This window comes from Martes martes, assembly GCF_963455335.1.
Source record: "Martes martes genome assembly, chromosome: 8".
In the NCBI taxonomy this organism is placed as follows: domain Eukaryota; kingdom Metazoa; phylum Chordata; class Mammalia; order Carnivora; family Mustelidae; genus Martes; species Martes martes.
In genome coordinates, this window is record NC_137895.1 from 58,716,789 (window position 1) to 58,737,011 (window position 20,223).

Genomic DNA, 20,223 nt, shown 5'->3' on the forward strand with positions numbered 1-20,223 from the left:
CTCAGTGTAGGGTAATGGTAAAGAAAAGAAGGGTTGAAGTCACTTGGAGATTTGGGTTAGGTGACTGGATGGATGATTATGATGATGATTATGAGAATAGTGTGCATTCCCTTGAATGTATTGAGTCTGAAGTAGGTAAAAATGTCCAGGTAGAAATACCTCCCAGAAACAACTGGAAGAATGTAAGTGGATCAGGAGGATAAATACTTGCAAAGGTGAAGGTGTTTGCTTTGAAGCAAACACATGGCAATTAAAATTGAATGTGGGGGTAAAACTCCCCAGGGGTACCTAGTAGGGATGAATGAAAAAAAAATTGCTTTAAAATATCGAATTTAGTGAACATTTGAGAGGAGGAGAGCCGATGAATTAGAGTCAGAAAGGTAAGAGAACTAGCAGAAAGGTGTGTGGAAATGTTAAGGGAGGAAAGAGTTTGAAGAGAAGAGTTTGGTGAAAACCACCTATGCTATAAATAGGGGAAATACAAATAAGTTGCACCTAATGATTGTCTTAGTCGGTGTTCTCCAGAAACACAGAACTACTAGGATATATATAAAGATATTTGTAAATTAATAAAAATAAATAAATATAAAACATTTATATATAAATAAGTATGAAGAAATATGTTACGTTGAATTGGTTGATGCAGCTATAGAGGCTGAGAAGTCCTAAGATCAGTAGTTAGCAAGCTGGAGACCCAGGCCAGCTGATGATATAGATCCAGTCTGAGTCTGAAAGCAGGAGCAGATGGCTGTCCCAGTTCAAAGACAGTGAGGCAGAGAAAGAGAGAGAGTTCTTTCTTACTGGGTCCTTTTGTTCTATTCAGGCCTTCAGTGGTTTGGATGAGGCCCAGCCACTTGGGGAGGGCAATCTGCTTTACTCTCAGCCTACCAATTCAGATGTTAATCTCATCCAGAAACGACCTCACAGATGTACCCAGGATAATGTTGAACCAAATATCCAGACACCTCATGGCCCAGGCAAGCCGATAGATAGAATTAACTATCACAGCAGTGAAAAATAACTAGTGACCAGCGGACTTACAAGAGGAATTCTAGTTTAGTGGCTCTAGTGATATCTAGATATTAAAAGATTGAGAAATAAACAGGGGAGTGTGTACTTCTCATCCAGGAAAGTTAGCTGATGGACAAGGAAGAAAAGAGAGAAAGCAATAAATTCAAGAGGAACATAAGTTGAGGAGGAGATTTTTTTTTTTCCTTAAGGTGAAGGAAATTTGAGTGTGTTTAATATTTATTGGCTGAGACAGGCACTTGTGAAGAGCAAATGATTGAAGTGACACATGAAAAGAAGAAATAATTGATAGGGCAGAATATTGAGGAAGGCCAGAAAGAATAAGGTTTAAATGCAAATAATTAGAAAATAAAGCAACCCAATGATGATGAAAATAATAATAATAATATAAAGTGAGAAACACGTTTCATTGCTCAAGTACTAGGTTTAGGCTTTAAACATTCAGAGATGTGAAAGATCCATAGAGAGTTATATCCCAATACATGTTCCATGCATTTATGCAAGAAAATGAATACTATCAAGTGATTACAAACACAGGTGGTAGGATTTTTGTTTTCAACTGCCCCAGGGTGTGAAACCTGATCATTATAAAGGTGTCAGGAACACTATCTTGAATTGCTATCTAAAGCCCCTGCCTAATTCGTCTGGCTACAATCTCAAACAGATATCAAGTCAAAGAAGCTACTAAGCTCAGAGAAGAAATGTCACAGAAAAATCTTGAAGTGTTAGAGATTTTTCAAGAATGACATAATTATCTTCCGTAGCATTCAACCCCAGAATGGAAGTGAAATGAGAGATTACTCTGAACAGATGCAGAATGTCATCGTTATGCAGGACTGAACAACACTGACTGACTGACTGACTGACAGTAAGCTTTAGCCAATAGGGCACTCTGTTCTGTTCATCACTGTCTTCTAGGGCTTGGCACCTAGAAGGCATTTAATAAATATTGGTTGAATGAGTGAATGAGAATGTTGTGATCTTAGAAACGTGTTCAAAGTCTTCACTTAAATTGGATTTCAACATACAAAGAAAATTCTTCAACGGCCAAATTCCTAGGCATCTTTGGAACTCTGAAGCAAAACTCTTCTTCAACACCTAAGACCAAAAGGTCCTGAAGGCGCAAGGTGAGATGCAAGCCTGTGGAAACAAAGTTTGCCTGATACATGGCTCGACGGGAGAGAAGTGAGGTGTAGTGGTGGTTCTGGTGCCCTGTCCAGTTCCCCTGAAGACTGAGGCACGCCTGTCCTAACATGTGGGAACCTTGGTGGCTGACAGCTCTTAGCTGAGGGACCCTCAGGGAATAGAGAGCTATTTAGCCAAAGGCCCCACTGCTTCTCCAGGAGCAGCCCACATTCACTGACTGGGCCAGTGGTGGTGGTGATCAAGCACCCCTGCCCCTAGCCTCAAGGTGAGACAACTCTGAATGGCTATCCCAGCTCCAGAGCTTTCCCTAGGATTGCCTGAGGCCCGTGTTTTGCCACAGTTCCATTCTTTGCTCTACCCAGTTGGTTCACTCCTCCTCAGCCATTGGTCCCCATGAACACAACCTATCAACCTGGTGCATGCAGTTCTCGGTCAGAGTTGGCCTGCTGTGGAGCGCCACTGGATACATTCTGTGCCACTTTATGTTTCTGGATAGATAAGAGGGCTCTCTCTGACGAGCTAAAAGTTTCCAGGGAGAACTGGGCTAAAGGCCCCGGTTCTGGTTCCGTGCTAGACTTCCAGGTGTTTGGAAAAATTAAATGGTGGCCAGAGAATCCGGGAGGGCTGGTTTGGCTCACATGGGTCTGAATGAGTGTCCTTACCCTCTTATGTGGAGAAGGTCAATTCCTCACTTTTGTAGCGCACAACGGCTTGAAGCTATACATCGGTGCCATTCAGCACCAGAACATGCTTCGCTAGGGTTCTCATTTCCTTATCCCAGTTCTTCCAAAGGTTATTCCCCTTTTGTTTTGGTTGTTCTTAGCAGTTAGAATTAATTTATTTATTCTTACGAGAGCTCTAATTCTGAGCGAATAAGCAACTTCTCTTTCTGACCCAGGAAAAAACTAAAGCTCTTTAATTTCTTATCTTCACTAGAGTCTCTTCCCAAGACTAGAGCCAAATCTAGGTATTTCCTGAGTCTCTTAGAACACCTTAATTTTGAATCTCTTTTTTCTATCACTTGGTTGCTTATTATAATGTTAAGACATTTAAAGATGGTTTCCATTTAATTTTAAGTATTGGTAATATTTATTTAGCACTTATTTATTTGTGTGGTATTTCTATTTAAAATAAAACACATACAAGTGTGCCTGGGTGGCTCAGTGGGTTAAAGCCTCTGCTTTCGGCTCAGGTCATGATCCCAGTGTCCTGGGATCGAGCCCCACATTGGGCTCTCTGCTCCGCGGAGAGCCTGCTTCCGCCTCTCTCTCCCTGCATGCCTCTCTTGCCTACTTGTAACCTCTGTCTGTCAAATAAATAAATAAAATCTTAAAATAAAATAAAATAAAACGCATACAGAAAATTACACAAAAATATGTAGATTAGTGAGCTATGGAATAGGACTTTTCCAGCTTGCCAGAAACCCCTCCATGTACCCCAACCCAATCTCAGCATTCCTTCTCCCCAAACTAGTTGCCATCTTGAGTCTATAATAATGGCTTCTTTGCATTACTTTATAGTTTTCTCAAAAAGTAATGCATCTCTAAATTGTAATTTTGTCTTGCTTATTTTTCAAATGTAGGTCTTTTAAATCTTTTAATCTGCAGTTCCCATCCCATCCCTTTCTTTTTCTCACAAATTCTCTGTTGGAAAACCTGAGGCATCAGATCTGCAGTTTCTCATGGTCCAGATTTTTCCCTTTAACATTTCCTTCTCTTCTCTGTAGTCCCTAAAAATTGGCAGCTGGATCCAGACACTTGGCCAGATTTGTGTTTGATCCTTTTTGCAAAAGAAAGGAATTTTAGTCCCATTCCATCATTCAAATGTCTTACTGAAGCTCAGATTGCCCTGTATTTGGCTAGTAGGAGCCTCTACATGTGGCTTCTGAGTCCTTTTAACTGGCTCCTTGATAACGTCCTTGTTATTTGGTATAACAAGGTTTCCAGGCTCATCTTGTAGATGTACAGCCCCAGACATGGAAATAGTTATTTCTCTAGGAAGCATTGGGTGGCGTGGGGTGATGTGGCGGTGGTGGTGGTAGGACTTCAAAACCACAGTGTGTTTGCTGAGATTGGTGCTTGTTTGCAGGTCTGCTCAGTGGACAGAGTTACTTTATGAGATCCTATCCACAGGCTTGATTTAGATTCAGGATTTTTATTTTATTTTATTTTATTTTATTTTTTTACTAAACTTCTGTATTACATTTCTATTTTTTTCTTCCATACCAAAAATCTTAGTTCTTGAGGACACAAGGGATGACAGAATCAGAATACCGCACTGTTGTTCATTTATGCAGTTCCGATATTATATACACAAATACTGACAATGTGATCCCTGAAAGTAACTAAAATGTATTTTGCATATACTTTTCTCATCTCACATTGATTTTTATAGCTGTATTATATCTGCATTGCCTAAGAATGTAGCCATTAATCCTATACTTTCCCCTTTTAGTGCTCATTTGATCTTAGTTCTGTAAGAACTATATATTTTATATATTTAGTCCTTACCATCAGCCCTTGTGTCTATGTCTTTCTATGTGTCTATGTCTTTCTAGTGATTTTCATTCTCATTTATAGTATATTCTGAAGACCATTTACAGTATATTCCTCAGGAAGGGCTCATGGGAATAACAATCCTTGAATTCTTACATGTTGATAACAGTTTGTTTGTGCTCTTCATAGCTGAAAGTCAGTTTTGCTAGATAAAAAAATCTTTTTCTTTGTGTTTCCTTTAGACATTCCTTGAGTATGTTAATTAGGTTGCTGTATATTTTTTTCTATCATAAAACATTGCTGTTGTAAAGTATGATGGTAGCTTAATTTTTTTCCCTTACAAATCACTTACCTTTCCCCTAGATGCTCAAATAATTTTTTTTTCTCTTTAAAACCATATGCATTTTTTAGAATATGCTTTGGCATTGGTCATTCTGAGTTGATACACGCAGGTGGGTAGTATACTCTTCCAATATATTTTCTCAGTTCTTTTTTAATTTTAGGGGAGTTTTCTTGAACTATTATTTTAGTGTCTGTTCTCTTCCTTGCTTTGGTTTTCTTACTTGGGAATTTCTGTATTACGGAATTTGAATCTTCTTTGCCTATCTTTTCCTTGTTACCTTCTTTTTAGTCCTTTTTATCTCTTTATTTCTTTTTGATTTTTAAAATCTTTGTACTTTTCACCTTCTATTTTCTGGAGGCGTATTTTGTGCTTATTTACTTTTGTGTTTCTTCTAATGTAGTCTTCATTTCTGAAATGTCTTTTCATTTATTTATAATTCTTTCCTATGCTCTGTCACCTCATTTCTGAGTTTTTCTAATTCTGATTTATATTGTTCTTATACATCTTGCATCATTTCTTAATGTTTTAGCTCATTTTGAAATAGGTTACAGTTTTGATCTGTCCCTGTCTTTCTGATATGCTTTTATTATCTGTAGTGATGTTATTCTGCTCTTTATTCTCTTTTATCTTATAATAACTTTGCATAGGACTTGACTTCGATACTTTTCTGCTGCTCATTTTTATGTGAAATCAGATTTCTGAAGTTTTAGAGGCCTGGTTCAGAATAGCTTTTCTAACTTCACAGAGTTTCCTCTTCTGTTGTTTTCCAGAACTTCTGTTTCTGAAATTTTAAAGGCCTGGTTCAGGGTAGCTTTTCTAACTCAAGAGAGTTCCCTTTTCTGTTGTTTTCTAAGACTTCCAAGTGTTTTCCAAAGCTGCTGTTTTCCTTCTGCACTTTGATTTGTATCTTTGCTTTCTTGTCTCCATTGGGCCTATTCTGTTCAATTTTTATTGCATTCCAGCAATTTCTCTGTAGTGCAGAGGCCTTTCCCAAAAGGAAGTCTTGTCCTGGAAGAAAGTTTGAGAACCCTCTTTGCACTCACCCCTTACTGGATTAGCTAAAACCTTGGATTCAGTGGCTATTGCCAAATGGGTACATGGTGCTTTGTCTTTGTTTCTCTCTACTTTCTTCTGCACAGACCCTGATAGTAGGCTTACTGGTGTTGTGGCTGTGGTAGTTTATCCTTACTGACCAGTATTCTGAGGTTTATAAAGAAATCTAGTCATCTAGTTCATTGTAAATGTTGACCATGCATTTTGGTTTGCTATTTAATTGATTTATGTGTTTTAATATAGAAAAAATATAAATGTAATATAATGTAAAGAAAAATATATCATGTCCACTAATGTGGGAAACAAAGGCAGAAGAAAAATTGTTAAAATTTATAAAAATTATTAGATTTCCTCACTACCTACAGCCCACACTTTGCTAAGGGTAAAAGACAATCCTAGACTAAGGCCCCCCAAGATCCTGTAAATCTACTTTAACATATAAAAAATGGCTTTGGAAATTTCCTTTATCTCTAACCCCCTCCAAGATATGTGTTGGCAATCATCCCCTAAGCATATGGTTCGCCAATAAACATCCGAAGGGTCTAATGACTAAGGTTTTACTAGATGGTAATAAGTGACCTTTTCCCAACAATAGATAGCCCTCTCAAGTTCCTGAAACCTTGCTTCCAAAATTCCTTAGAGACTTAAGCTATCCCTGACCCCCTCCCAACTTGAAAGCATATAATGGACCACTCCTCATGATCCGGTGCAACGCTTTCTGCACAAGGGTCCTGTCCCCACACTTTACTAAAATCACTTTTTGCACAAAAGACTCTCAAGAATTCTTTCTTGGCCTTCAACTTTGAGCCCTAACATCATCTTTCCTACATCATCCACCATCATCTACTCCCTAGCACTAAGCATTTACCAAACACTCTATATATATTGACTTATTCAATTTTCAGGATGTCCCAGTGGGATAGGAATAATTATTTTTCTTATTTCACACATAAGAAAACTCAGACAGGGGGCGCCTGGGTGGCTCAGTGGGTTAAGCCTCTGCCTTCAGCTAAGGTCATGATGTTGGGGTCCTGGGATCAAGTCCCGTGTCGGGCTTTCTGCTTGGCTGGGAGCCTGCTTCCCCCCTCCCTCTGCCTGCCTCTCTGCCTACTGTGATCTCTGTCTAATAAATAAATAAAATCTTAAAAAAAAAAAAAAAAGAAAACTCAGGCTGAAGGAGTCAAATGTTTTATTAAGATCACCTGGCCAGTAAGTGATAGTGCTAGAATTTGGACCTATGTCTGTTTGATCCCTGTGTCTGCTAACATTTTTTGTAAAAAAATATTTTTAAATTGGTTCTTTAAAATTTAAAACATACATTTCCATAGACTGTTTTCCTAATGAAGTGGTTGTAATTAATGGTTAAGAAAATATTTGCGTCTTTTTTTTTTGAGAAACAATAATTTATAAAATTTAATTCTACAGTCATGTAATTGTATCTACATAGGCAGGAAGAACTAACATTTGTTGGTCGATTCAAATAGCATTAAAACCTCCTTATGGTTGGTCTATGAAATTCATATCATTCTCATTATACTAAAGAGGAAGCAGGCTCAGAGAGGACAACAGGACCTTAGGTAAAGCAAAATTACTTCCCTTGAACCTTAATCTTCAGCCTCCAAATCCCAGGGTTATTCCCCATATACCATAGAAGTTCAGCATAGAAGTATATAAAGCTTCCTCTTCACTATATTTTTCCCTCTCCATTTCTTCAGTCCCCAATATCTCCATATATTTCCCTAAGTTCCATCACAGCTCCTCATTTTCACATTTCTGCCTAAAGAGGAACTGGGTAGTTCACCTTGGTTATTTTTGATCTCATAGTCTTGGTGTTTATTTATGCCCATTAACTATTCTTAGTACATTCAAAATCCAAGTCAAGTTTAATTCCAGAATTATTCTTTAAATCTAAACTACATGGAGTCCTGTTAAACTTAAGAACATGATCTGTGGGGTGCCTGGGTGGCTCAGTGGATTAAGCCTCTGTCTTTGGCCCAGGTCATGATCTCAGGGTCCTGGGATGGAGCCCAGCATCGGACTCTGTGCTCAACAGGGAGTCTGCTTCCCCCTCTCTCTGCCTGCTGCTCTGCCTACTTCTGATCTCTTTCCCTCTGTCAAATAAATAAATAAAATCTTAAAAAAAAAGAAAAGAAGGACATGATTTGTATTAGGTGCTGAGGTGGCAGTCAGTTATTTTGGAAGGGAAATAACTTCAGAGGCAGAGAAACCTGGGTTTATGACTTATAAATGGTATGATATTTTAAAGATACTATATTTCAGCTTTCTTAAATATAGTATCCATAGACCGTTAATGGAGGTAATAGCTACCACATAGTTTTATGAAGATTAAATAAAAAATCATGTCTAAAATATTAAACAGTAATTGGCACATGGAAAGTCATTAAAAACATTATTTTCCTTCTAATTTGTTGTTGTTGTTGTACATCCATGAAGTCTTAACATCTATAATCAACACAATCAATACATTCAGATCACCTGCTGTCTTAATCTAGCATTTTAACAATTGATGTTCACCAAATGATACAGCAGCACCACTAATTCCTAGAGGATATTTCAAATGAAAGGAAAATTTACATGTGTGTTTTACAACAATCTTCCTTTTAAAACTTCATGTGGCAGTGTTAGCCTTCTGTTCAAATCAGAACAACGTGTGTTATTTTGTTGGGCCTGACAGTGGAAAATGTGCATCTTTAAGCATAAGAATGGGATGATCTTTTTCTTTTGTGCACATCCCCAAATTTCTCTAATGAGTATATATTATGTTCAAATTGAAGACCCTGACACACTTTATTTTAAAAATCGAAATGAGCGTAGTTGAAAATTCCTTGGCTAGTCTCAAAAGTTTACTTAACCCATGATGTACCTGAAATACAATGCAAATATGTGTATACATGTATATGTAAATATATAAATATGTATACATATACACATTTGATTAAAGCAACGAATCATGCATCTGCAATATTAAGTTTTAGCATAACTATTTAGATGCATAAGGGTCAAAGACATAAGGTTTGTGTTCAGAGAAATATCAGTTTGAATTCTAGATCTTTATCTTATTTCAGTTACTTTGGTCAAATTTTTCAGCCCATTCAAAATTCAGTTTCTTTTTTTTTTTTTTAAAGATTTATTTATTTATTTGACACACAGAGAGAGAAACAGCAAGAGAGGGAACACAAGGAAGCGGAGTGGGAGAGGGAGAAGAAGTCTTCCTGCCAAGCAGGGAGCCTGATGCAGGGCTCCATCCCAGGACCCAAGCCCAACGCAGATGTTTAACAACTGAGCCACACAGGTGCCCCAAAATTCAGTTTCCTTACATGTAAAACGGGGATCATTTCCTATAGTTGTTCTGAATATAAAATGATGTAATGTACAGGAAGCAAGGCAATCATGACAGTGCCCAGAAAGAAAGAGCACTCACTAAATATGAATAGTTGTTAACCAAAAAAAAAAAAAAAAATAAACAAATTAGGCTTGGTTAAGGGAAGTAGAGGGAGGATAATAGCCATCCTGAAAATAAATTTTGTATCATATCAAGCTTTTAGAAATAGATGCATTTCTTGTTTGTTTTAGAGGGGAGGATTTTTAGTTACCAAAGATCAATGAATGCCTTTAAAAGATTTTCTCACAACTGGGAGAAACAAGAGTTTAAGCAAGTAGCCTTAGAGTAGGTGGTCCAGCGTAGACTTACACGTTCATACATGACATAAAAAGCATGTACAGTAGAGATTTTTGATGTGTAGGGGCCAAGGGCAGCCTGCCCCAAGATGGACCACTTTGGCATGAACATTATATTGAGTGGAAAGTACAGAAACAAAAAGTACAAAAGTACAAAATCCAGAAGTTGCAGGGAACTGCTTAAATTTACATTGAAATTTAAATTACAAAATTTAAATTTGTAAATTAAAATTTAAATTTGAATTACATTAAAACTCAACTGCTTAAATTTACATTGAAAAGAGAGTTTGTACCAGGAAGAGAGCTATTAACAGAGAGTCTTTACCTAAGAAACTTATCTGCACAATGGGGTAACCTTTGCTTTTATAAACATCTCCTTTCACCTTCTTGCTAATGAGCTTTCTCCCCTTTGTAACCTTAGACCTTACCCCTCTCCTTAGCTCATATAGGCATCATATTGCCTCCTTGTCTTTAGAATTTCCATGCCTGTGTGGATTCCTTCTTTGTATACCTATTAAATGTGACTTTTTCCTCTTATTTTGTCTCATGTCAATTTGATTCTAAATTCAGCTAGAAGGACCTTAAAGGGAAGAAAGATTTCTTCCTTCCCAACAGGTGTCACTTGGAAATTGACTTCCTGTAATGTTGTGGGGCCAAATTGGAAATTGACCCACTGGACCAGTATATACTTGACAGAAAACTTTTTCAGGCCTCTCCAGGACATGATTTGGAAAGCCATTTGTAGCACTGATAATTTAAACAAATTGTACTAAAGTGGTAACTTGAAATATGCATTGGTGAGAATTGTTGGAATATTCACCTGCAATGAGTTTAACTGGATATAAAAGTGTGGTTCTTTTTGGATAAGGTAATACACCCTACCTTTCCCCAGTAGGTTTGTTATTTTGTGACATTTGCTGTAGAGATAATAGAAGTATTTAATTTTACTGACCAGAATATAAGATTTGAAATGTATACATGTGAGGGCTCCTTCTCTAATTTATGACAGTAACATCATTTGCTCAAGGATAAGATGCCTGTTAACACACAGATGCCAACACAGAGGTCATTTTCTGTGTACAGACCTGGAAAGGATAGAGAAAGTTTGGGTATAGTGCATGTACTGCAAAAAAAATCACATAGTACCTCAGGCAGTGTTGCCAGTTGAGGTGCATTCCTGCTGATTAGTGATTGCATCTGTGTACCTGCCTTCCTGGCTCAGCTCTTCCCCCCACTTCTTTCCTCAAAACTACCTGGGAAGTCCAGTAGTGTTGACAATAAACATGGGTGAGAGCCAATGGGCAGTTGCCTCCAGTGACTTCTGTGAAAGAAAATCATAATGTGAAAAGAATATGTTAGCTGATGTTAACTGTAAAAAGCCTGCTACAAATGTTAGTTGTGATAAATACATAACAGATGACATTCAAATCCAAGAATCTAGACAATTCTTTTCATGTTTCCAGTTCTTAGCAAAAGTGCATTTCTTAGCAACTAGTTGTTTTATTTTCTGATAGATATTTTGTGAACTTTGAAACAGATGTCAGGAAGGAAGACTCCTCTGCCCTTCAAGGTCCTTCTAGCTGGATTTAAAATCAAATTGGCATGAGGCAGATGAAAGGAGAAAGTCAAATTTAATAAGTGTACATATCAGAAATCCACACAAACCCAGAAATCCTAAAGACAATGAGGCCACAGGAAACTTATATGAGCTAAGTAGAGGGGGCAGGGGCTGAGGATACAAAGGGGAAGAAGACCATTAGCAAGAAGGTGGAAGGAGATGTTTAGAAAAACAAGGTTGCCCCATTATGCCTGTAAGTTCCTTAGGTAAAGGTGGGGGTGGGGGAGATATATCTGTTAATAATTTTCTTCCCGGTATAGGCTCTCCTTTCCAATGTAAATTTAGGCAGTTGAGGACCAGGAAGAGAGTTTTTCCTGCAACTTCTGGGTTTTGATTAATTTCAACTCAAAATAATATTCATGCCAAAGTGGACCATCTTGGGGCAGCCTACCCGTGGCCCCTACACAAATAATGATTCACTCTTTATTTTGGTCACTAGGAAGTCACATTTGTAGTCCCTCTCACAAATCCTACAATGCCTAAGCTCTAAAAACATGAACTTTTAGGTAGTCAGTTATCTGGGGAACAGGGATCTATCTCTAGATATTTCTGTCTTCATTTTCCCCTTATCGTGATTTCCTCATTTATCATTTATTCCCTAGTATATATGCATTTCTGTCAGTCATTTCAAATCCTGTTTGAATCTAGTTAAATTAGATCCATACCTAACATTTTCCAAGCCAGAACAAGAGTTCATAAGGAGGCCTACATTCTTTCACATTGTTTGATCCAGTAATGAAATCCTCGCTTCTTAAAGAAGATAAAGTTGCAAGGATTTCATATGGTCTGTTCCATTTATTGTCTTTTGAAGAAAAAAAAAAAAACTTTCTTGCTCATTTACTTGTTATGATCAGTAATTACATCTTTATCAAATAAAGAATTTGTAAGCTCCTGTTTCTGAATTCTACACGTGGTGTAATATAGTTTTTAAAAATTCTGTCTTGACTTAGGTTTGAAGCCCTGGCTAGAGGCTGGTTGCTCCCCCTCTTGAGGAGCCAAGTTCACACTCACAACCACCTGCTTTATATGGGTCGGGCATACCTGAGGACAGTATATACCTGCTTTAATTACCCCAGGGCCAAATGCTTGACAACCAGAGACAGCCAGCCCACTTGCCCACAGACTAAAGAATTTATTCAAATTAGTGAATCCCAAACCTGCTTACTCTGCCTCATGCTTTCCTTCCTACAGAAACCACAATAAAGGTGCTTGTTCCCCACATCCTTCTTCTGTCTCATGATTGACCTGGTTGTTTCCCTTTTGTGGTCCTTTGTGGCCTGCTGTGTTCTCCTCAGGGAAATGCACAACCAAACTGTAAGCTCTTTTCAGTTTCTCTCTCTTGATCTGCATCTGGTCTTACTGTATCTCCCTCAAGGTGATATGGTTAAACCAGTGAGTGATACTTAACAGATGTCTATTCACTTTCATTGTTCCCCGTTTTTAAAAATTTTAAAAGTCCACTCTTTAAAGATTTTCTATTTATGTTTTTAGGCTTTTTGTTTTGTTTTGTGAGATTTGCGTTGGTATTTTCTATCATTCTTTCAATTAATTTAAAAGATTAAAAAATATAATCCCCATAAAGTACACTGTAATATATTTTTGTCAAAAAATATAAATTCAAATGCATGTATAAAACAAAAGATTAATACTTTTTCATATGTGCTTGCAAAAAAAGTTACATTCTCCTAAAATATTAAAAATCTATTAAAATTAAAAGGCAAAATACAAATTATAATGAATGGATATCAAAATTTAAAATATTATTTAGTAGTGCTGACATTTTAAATTTAATTTTTAAGATACTTAATTAAATCTTATTAAATATTTTTAGGCAGAACTATTCACAATCTGAGAGTTCAGTATCCATCAGGTTGCAAATGTAATGAAGCAGTGTCATGTTCCATGCGTGTAATGTCTAGCCTAGGGGTTCTCAACTGGGGAGATTTGACAATGTCTGCAGACATTTTTGATTGTCACGAGCAGAGCTGGGGAGAAACTCTTGGCTCCTAGTGGATGGAAACCTGCAATGCTGCCAAATCTATGTATCTTGCAGTGTCCAGGGGGGCACCCCCTCTCCACCAAAAAACAAAACAGAAGACCAAAAACAACGTGAAGAACTATCCTACCCCAAATGTAAATAGCTCAGGGGTTGAGAAATCTTGCTGTACGTCTATGTATGTGTATGTGTGTATGGGTGTGTATGTGCCTATGAGTGTTAATTGCACACACACAAATGTAAGGGTAGTATGAATCATTTAAGATCGTAAAATGTTTCTCAGCGATCGAGCATAATGGCGGCACCCATTGTATTAATTTGTGAGTACCATGAATTGGAACACAAAGAAAGTCAAGGAAACATTTACATGGCTGGGAAATAATACTTTGTTATGCAATACTCTTTGGTGTTCATGCTCCCTCTGAGGAAACATTTGGCAGGTTAATTAATTTGTCTTGTCCCTTGAGCACCTCTGCCACTGAGATCTTCTTCATACGCCAGAGCAAGGCCCATTCATCAGCAGTGACACCACCCACAAACTTTTCCAGCAAGCAAATGAAGTCACTGTATGTGTGCTGGATATGGGGCATGCGGAGAAGGGTGTTTCTCTGGGGTCTTAACAGTCTTGGTCATAAGGCTGGATATTTAGACTATAAAATGCTCTGTGCCAGGGCCAGATCCCAAGGGACAGAGGCACCTGTGTGGTCCTTAAGACATTTATTTGTGTGTGAGCTCAGTGTACTATGGGGACCCTCTAAAGCACCTGTGCAGCACAGAGACCCTTAGGCTCACATCTAAGGGGAGTACTAACATTAATACTTAAAAAAAAAAAATGTGTGAAATTTGAGGCCTTGGATTTTCAGCTTGAAGCCACAAGGTATTTAGGTGGGAACCTAGTCAGAAATGAATGGAGCCTACGGTGATATTAAATTTTGTTTTACATTTTTACTTGAATACTATAATAAAGGACAAGCATTTCTGTACATCTGATAGACCCCTGAGTAAAGGGGAGAGCATGTGTAGACTAATCCCAGGCAAAGTTGTTTGTGCCTAGAGCAAGATTACAAGTGGAAAAGCCTGATGTGGGCGAGGCCTGGGGGCACAGGGACCCTTGATCCTGAAGCTGCCTTTGCTTGATTCTACCTAGGGGATCACAGTGAAAGAAAACTTAGGTTTAAATACTTTCACTTTGCTGGATCTTATTTCCCTTCCCCACTCCAATTTCCCTGGTTCATTTTCTCTTAATTGGTCCTGATTGGAAGTCATCATAAATCAGAATAATTTCTCTTTCATGCTCTTCAAATTTTAACTTACCAAAAAAAGTCTTTAGCTGGAAATGTCCGTAAAAGATGAATGTCAGTGGTTTCATCTCTAACAGGGAGAAAATGAAACTCAGACATTTTGGAGTCACAGTCAAACTACCTCAGTATGATTGTGAATTGATTTATACAGGGCCTTTAAGAAACTTCATGTCCTTTTTGGAATATACTAAGCAGGAATCACTCTCTCACAAATCCAGAAATTATAGCCACCCGTGAAGTTAAATGCTGTATCTGTCTTAGCCTGGGTCTGTACTAGGCTGATAATTTACTTCAAGACTCAAAAAAGTGATTTGACTTTGCTATCTAGTACTTAAAATGGCTTATTTAATACTGAGTATTTAGATAAAGGCTGAAGATTTCTTTCTTTCCTTTCCTTCCTTCCCTCCGTATCTCCCTCCCAATCTCCCTCTTTCTTTCCTTCTCTTATTCTCTCCCTCCCTCTCTCCTTTCCTTCTTCCCTTCCAGATTTCCTTCTAGATTGTTGAGATCAAGAAGAGGTAGAGTATGTGTGAGTAATGTCATTTTATTTGAATAGTCACTGAATTTATCCTATCTATTCATTAACTTCCTCAGTTAGAATCTGGGCATGAACCTCAGAGAAAGCTTAAGAAGATATTTTAACAAAACAAATCCAAGTTCCCAACTTAAACGGTGGACTAGTCTATTTTTTGGAACAGTTTAAAAATTTTTTCAAAATTCAGTACATTAGTGCTGTGCAGATAAGTCATGAAGGTCAACCAGAAAGTTCCAGAAAAGATTAATATTCAAAGAGTAGAACTTTCATTTTGGAGCCATGTCTCACTCTTTCTCTCTGTTCAGTAAAGACCCTTCCAAATAGAGCTCCTCTCATGCTGTTGTCTTGGTGAAGGTCAATAGGAAGGCTGCTTTACATTTTTACTTTCTGGCCATATGACCTTGAAACCCTGAGTTTCAGAAAGTTTATTCATAAAATGAGACAACCACTTTATTTCCTTTGCAGAGTTGTGAAGCCTAAGGGTGGTAAATATTAGTTACAATCCCGGTCAAACCCCAAAGTTTTATGCTGATGCAAGACTGTAGTACTGTGGCAAACATCAGAGGGTGTGTGTGTGTGTGTTTGTGTTTTAAGATTTTATTTATTTATTTATTCTGGGAGGTGGGGTGGGGAGAGAGATCATGTGCACAAATGTTAGTGAGTGCGCATGCAGCAGGGGGAGGGGCAGAGCAGGAAAGATCGAAAGGGGAGGAGAAGGGAGGGGGGAAAGAACCCCAAGCGGACCCCACGCGGAACACAGGGCCCAACTTGGGTGATCCAACTTAACCTACTGAGCCACCCAGGCATTCCCAAACATCAGTGATTTTAAAGAATGAAGATAGGACAGTTGTTATTTTATGGAGAACAAAGGGTGCAGAATAGAATCCTGGGATAAGGTGAGTGGAATGGGTAAGGTGATTCTAAGAAGAAGGGTAAAAAGGCAAAATATAAGTTTTTCTCACTTTCGGTTTTGCTCAAGCTTTGTCTAGTATTTAATCCTTACTCTCATTTGATAGGGCCATTTACATTCAGTCTACTGAAGGAAAAACAGATCTCAGGGTTTTCAGATTTAGGAGTGGCATCTACATGAGATACAGAAATATTTTCTCCCATAGGATGTATAAAGGACTACCTGGCCAGCAAACCATGTCCCTTCCCTTAGCTTTCCAACATTTGGGGGGAAAAACACCCGAAAATGAAGACTTCTAAATATTCATGTCTTGAATAGGATTTCCTATTTTACTAAAGTAATTGGGTTAATATGATACACATCTGCCTATTTTTATGCCTGTACATGTACAGTACATGTACAATAAGGTGGTAAAAAAAACAGATGGGAAGGGGAGGAAAAAGAAAGGGCAGCAAAGGAAGGGGAGAGAAAGAACAGGAACAATGTGTATTGGGCATTTGCTCTTTGTCACACACTGCATCAGACATTTAACATTTTAGAAAATTAAACCATATAGTCTAGTATTTTCTTTGCCAACTCCAGTGACTATTGGACACTGAGACTATGTTATTGTTTTCAGATTAAGTGGTAAGAATTTGGTGAAAAATTACTTTTTATTCCCCTGAGCCAGGTGGTATCTTTAGGTGGTGTTATAGTCAGTTTGGGCTGCTCTAACGAAAATACCATAGAATGGATAGCTTTAACAGCAAACACATTTCTCACAGTTCTGCAGCCTGAGAAGTCTAAGATCAAGGAGTTGGCAGATTTGGTATCTGCTGAGAGCCTGCTTCCTGGCTCATGGGCAGCCATCTTCTTGCTGTGTCCTCACAGGTGGAAGTAGATGATAGCTCCCTGGGGTCTCTTCTCTCACAGCAGTAAACCCATTCTAGAGGGTTCCTTACACCATTAGGTTGGGGGGGCTAGGATTTCCACATATAAATTGGGGGCGGGTCACAAACTTTCAGTCAGGAACAGATGGGGAAAAAGAAATGCCTTCCGCCTCACTAAATAGACAAGGCATAATCCTATACTTTTAAGCCAGACATTGGTACTCTATGGTGCAGCCCGGCAGCTGAGTGTCATAGACTTGGACAGAAAGCTGAAAGTCCTGATGAAGCTACTCACCAGCTCTTGAGAATTTTTCTGTGTTGCCTCCTTAGGAACAGCAAGTTTAGTGATAAGAGATGGATGAATAAAGCCTAGAGACCAATTAACAGGCTAGATGTGCCTTATCTAATCAGACTGTGACAGTCAAACAAAAGCTTTCCTTGAGTGCTGCCTACAAGGTGTTTCGTGGAGAACATACATGCTTAAAATGTGTGTTTTTTAGGTGAACACACTGGGATTACAGATCTGATTCTTTCCAGGGTTGATGAAATACTTGCTTTTTTTTTTTTCTTGCCTTCTTTTTTCTTTTTAAGAAAAAGATAAGACTCTTTTTAAGAGTCTTATCTTCAGGCTAAGGGGATTTGAAGTCTTCAGTGAAACTTTACATTTTCCACATTTCAGAGAGACTGGACTCATCTGGCCTGCTGGAATTTGCAGACCGATTCGTAGAACTCGTAGAAAAACTCATAGAAAAACAGAGGAAACAAAGACAGGGACCATGCTGAATTTGGCAGTCCACAGGATTTCTTTCAGTAAGCGTGGTGAGGTGCTTTTGCATGGTGGTCCTTGTGATCTGCTGTTGTAAGTGTCTGATACAGCCAACTCTCTGGATAAAAAGTCCCAAATCCCCCCATTTCATATGCGGATGAGCAGCTCTTCTGTTAGAGCAATAGAGTTCTGGGACAGTGGCTATTTTGACTTCCCATCTCTTTACTGTAAAACAGCTCTCCCCTCCAATTAACTAAGATCAGGAATGCCAAAGATGAAACCAGTTTAGGGAGGAGTGGGTTGGGAGAGGCGAATGAAAAATGAATTCTATCTGGACAATTGAAGGTCTCCATGTACAGATACCTAAGAAGTGGGTTAAGAAATAGGTCTGGATACCCAGAAGAGAGGTATGGGCAACAGAGAGAGACGTGGCTCTTATAGGCATAGATGGTAATTGACACTATCATGGCCACTGACACATAAAATGAGAAATGGAACCTAGGGTGGGACTGTGGAGGAATACCAAATTCTTGTGTGGTGGTGTTCAAAAGAAAATCACTACAAGAATATCAGCACCAGAACACATGGTTCCCAACTGGAATTGAAATGGAAACGTTCTGCTGGTCTAAGCCATGATGATAACTTCTCAGCCATCTTCATAGGTTATACTCTGAGATGGATGGTCCAATTAGTGGTGGCTGGTGGCAAAACACGGAATCTTTCAGAGTCCAAGAATGCATAGAAATTTGTGTGTGCGGGAGCCAGCAGACCAGAGTGTGGGAAAATGAGAGAGGTAGAGAAGAAGATGCTGAAAAGGAGGGCAATGCAGAGGTGTGTGTGTGTGTGTTTGTGTGTGTGCACGTGTATGCAGTTTGAGCTGCCGAATATTCAGTGAGTATCCTTGTGTTTAGCAGTCATTTATAAATGAACTAATACTGTGAACAGAAATGTACTCCAAAAATAACTGATTACGTACTTGACTCTTTGGCCACCTGCATCAGCTACCTAGGAAAAGCGTTACTACGAAGTTTAAAATTATGCTTCCAACAGTTAATCTCTGCCAACAATGTGCATCTACAATTTAAGAAATTCAAAATATGAGTGCGCATTGTCTTCCTTGCGTTCATTTATTAATTTTCAAATGTATTCAACAAACATTAATTGACTTCACTTTTTGTCTAACATTTATATAAACATATACAAGATCAGGGAAAATTATTTCCTCCGCTTGTAGGGCAACAGGGTCACACAAGAGAAGTATGAAAAGTGTGGAGCTGCCTCTTTCAGATCCATCCATCAAACCCTCTACCTTCCCGGAAGGTCAGCTATAGAAGCCAAAGTTTAGGCCATCAGACAGCTGTATTGCAACAAGAACAGCCTGGGCAAGTCTTGGTCCCTGACAAGCAACATACCTAAAGCTCGATTTTTCACCTTCCCATTTTCCCTTCAACTTCTCCTCTTCTTGTATTTACTTCCCTATGTTAGCATCATCACCCCTCAGGAAGTGTTTTCCCAAGCACTTTCTAAATTGTGACTCATTCATGGGCTGTAAAATCAATTGGATGGGTTGTGACCAGCATGTAAAAACAAAGCCAGGAAAGAACACACCATAGTGCATTGCATGTCGTGAGGTTAAATGTTGTTCCAGAAAACTCCAGTATCTGTTCTACATACGTGTGTATGTATGTGTGTACCCTGGGTCTCAGTGTAAAATGTTTCTTGGTGGATCACAGTATAACAAACGAAAACAAAAACAAAAAGCTTTCTGAGAGCTGCTCTTCTTTTTCTAGTTGTTATCCCCCTGAGAAACCTGGGAGTCACATTAACTTTCTTCTTCTGATTAGATATATTTCCTTTCCGTCCTTTCCACTACTGCTTTCATTCAGGTCTCCACTGTTTTATTGAGATTTACAGCAGTAAACTACTCACTAGTCTCTGTCTCCAGTGGTGCCTTTCTCCCATCATCCATCATGCGGTTGCCGGCGCCATCCTTCTGGCACATGGTCTGGCCCCAGCCCAGCTCTAGGGTCCCATCTCCTCCTACTGTTCCTCATACAACTCTTCCATCCATCGCACTAAAAGAATGCCAGGCCCTGGATACTCTTTCTTAGCTCTGTGCCTAAGCTCATGTTGTTCTCTGCCTGGAAGCCTCTTGGATTTTTCGTGTCTTTCATTGCTATGTACTTAATTCTTATTCTTCCTGTGGGGCTTACCTCAAGACTGCTTCTGATAAATACTCCCTAGACCATCCCTCTGGTTTCCCTGATCTTTGTGGTCCAAAAATACTTTGTATACCTCATCACATGTATTGCATTATTTGAATTTCTGTTCTCAACCTAGGGAAGGAAGAAGTATAAATAAACTTTTTTGCTACACCTCAATTTATATGTGAAGTCCCCATTCTTCCAAGGGAGATGGGCACTTCATATCTGTTAAGTTGAGGTTTATTCTGTTTTTTTTTTT

General features: G+C 38.6%; 1 protein-coding gene across 1 annotated transcript in view; it reads right to left on the bottom strand.

Moving 5' to 3' along the window:
* LOC308347996 (importin subunit alpha-1-like) overlaps window positions 1-19,762 on the bottom strand; it is a gene marked incomplete at both ends in the record, with an annotated part of 40,732 nt that extends 20,970 nt beyond the window's left edge. Inside the window, one exon of the mRNA XM_080811831.1 lies at window positions 19,690-19,762. Within this exon, the coding sequence (XP_080667957.1) occupies window positions 19,690-19,762 (73 nt within the window). The remainder of the gene's footprint in view (window positions 1-19,689) is intronic.
* Window positions 19,763-20,223: the final 461 nt, after the last annotated feature.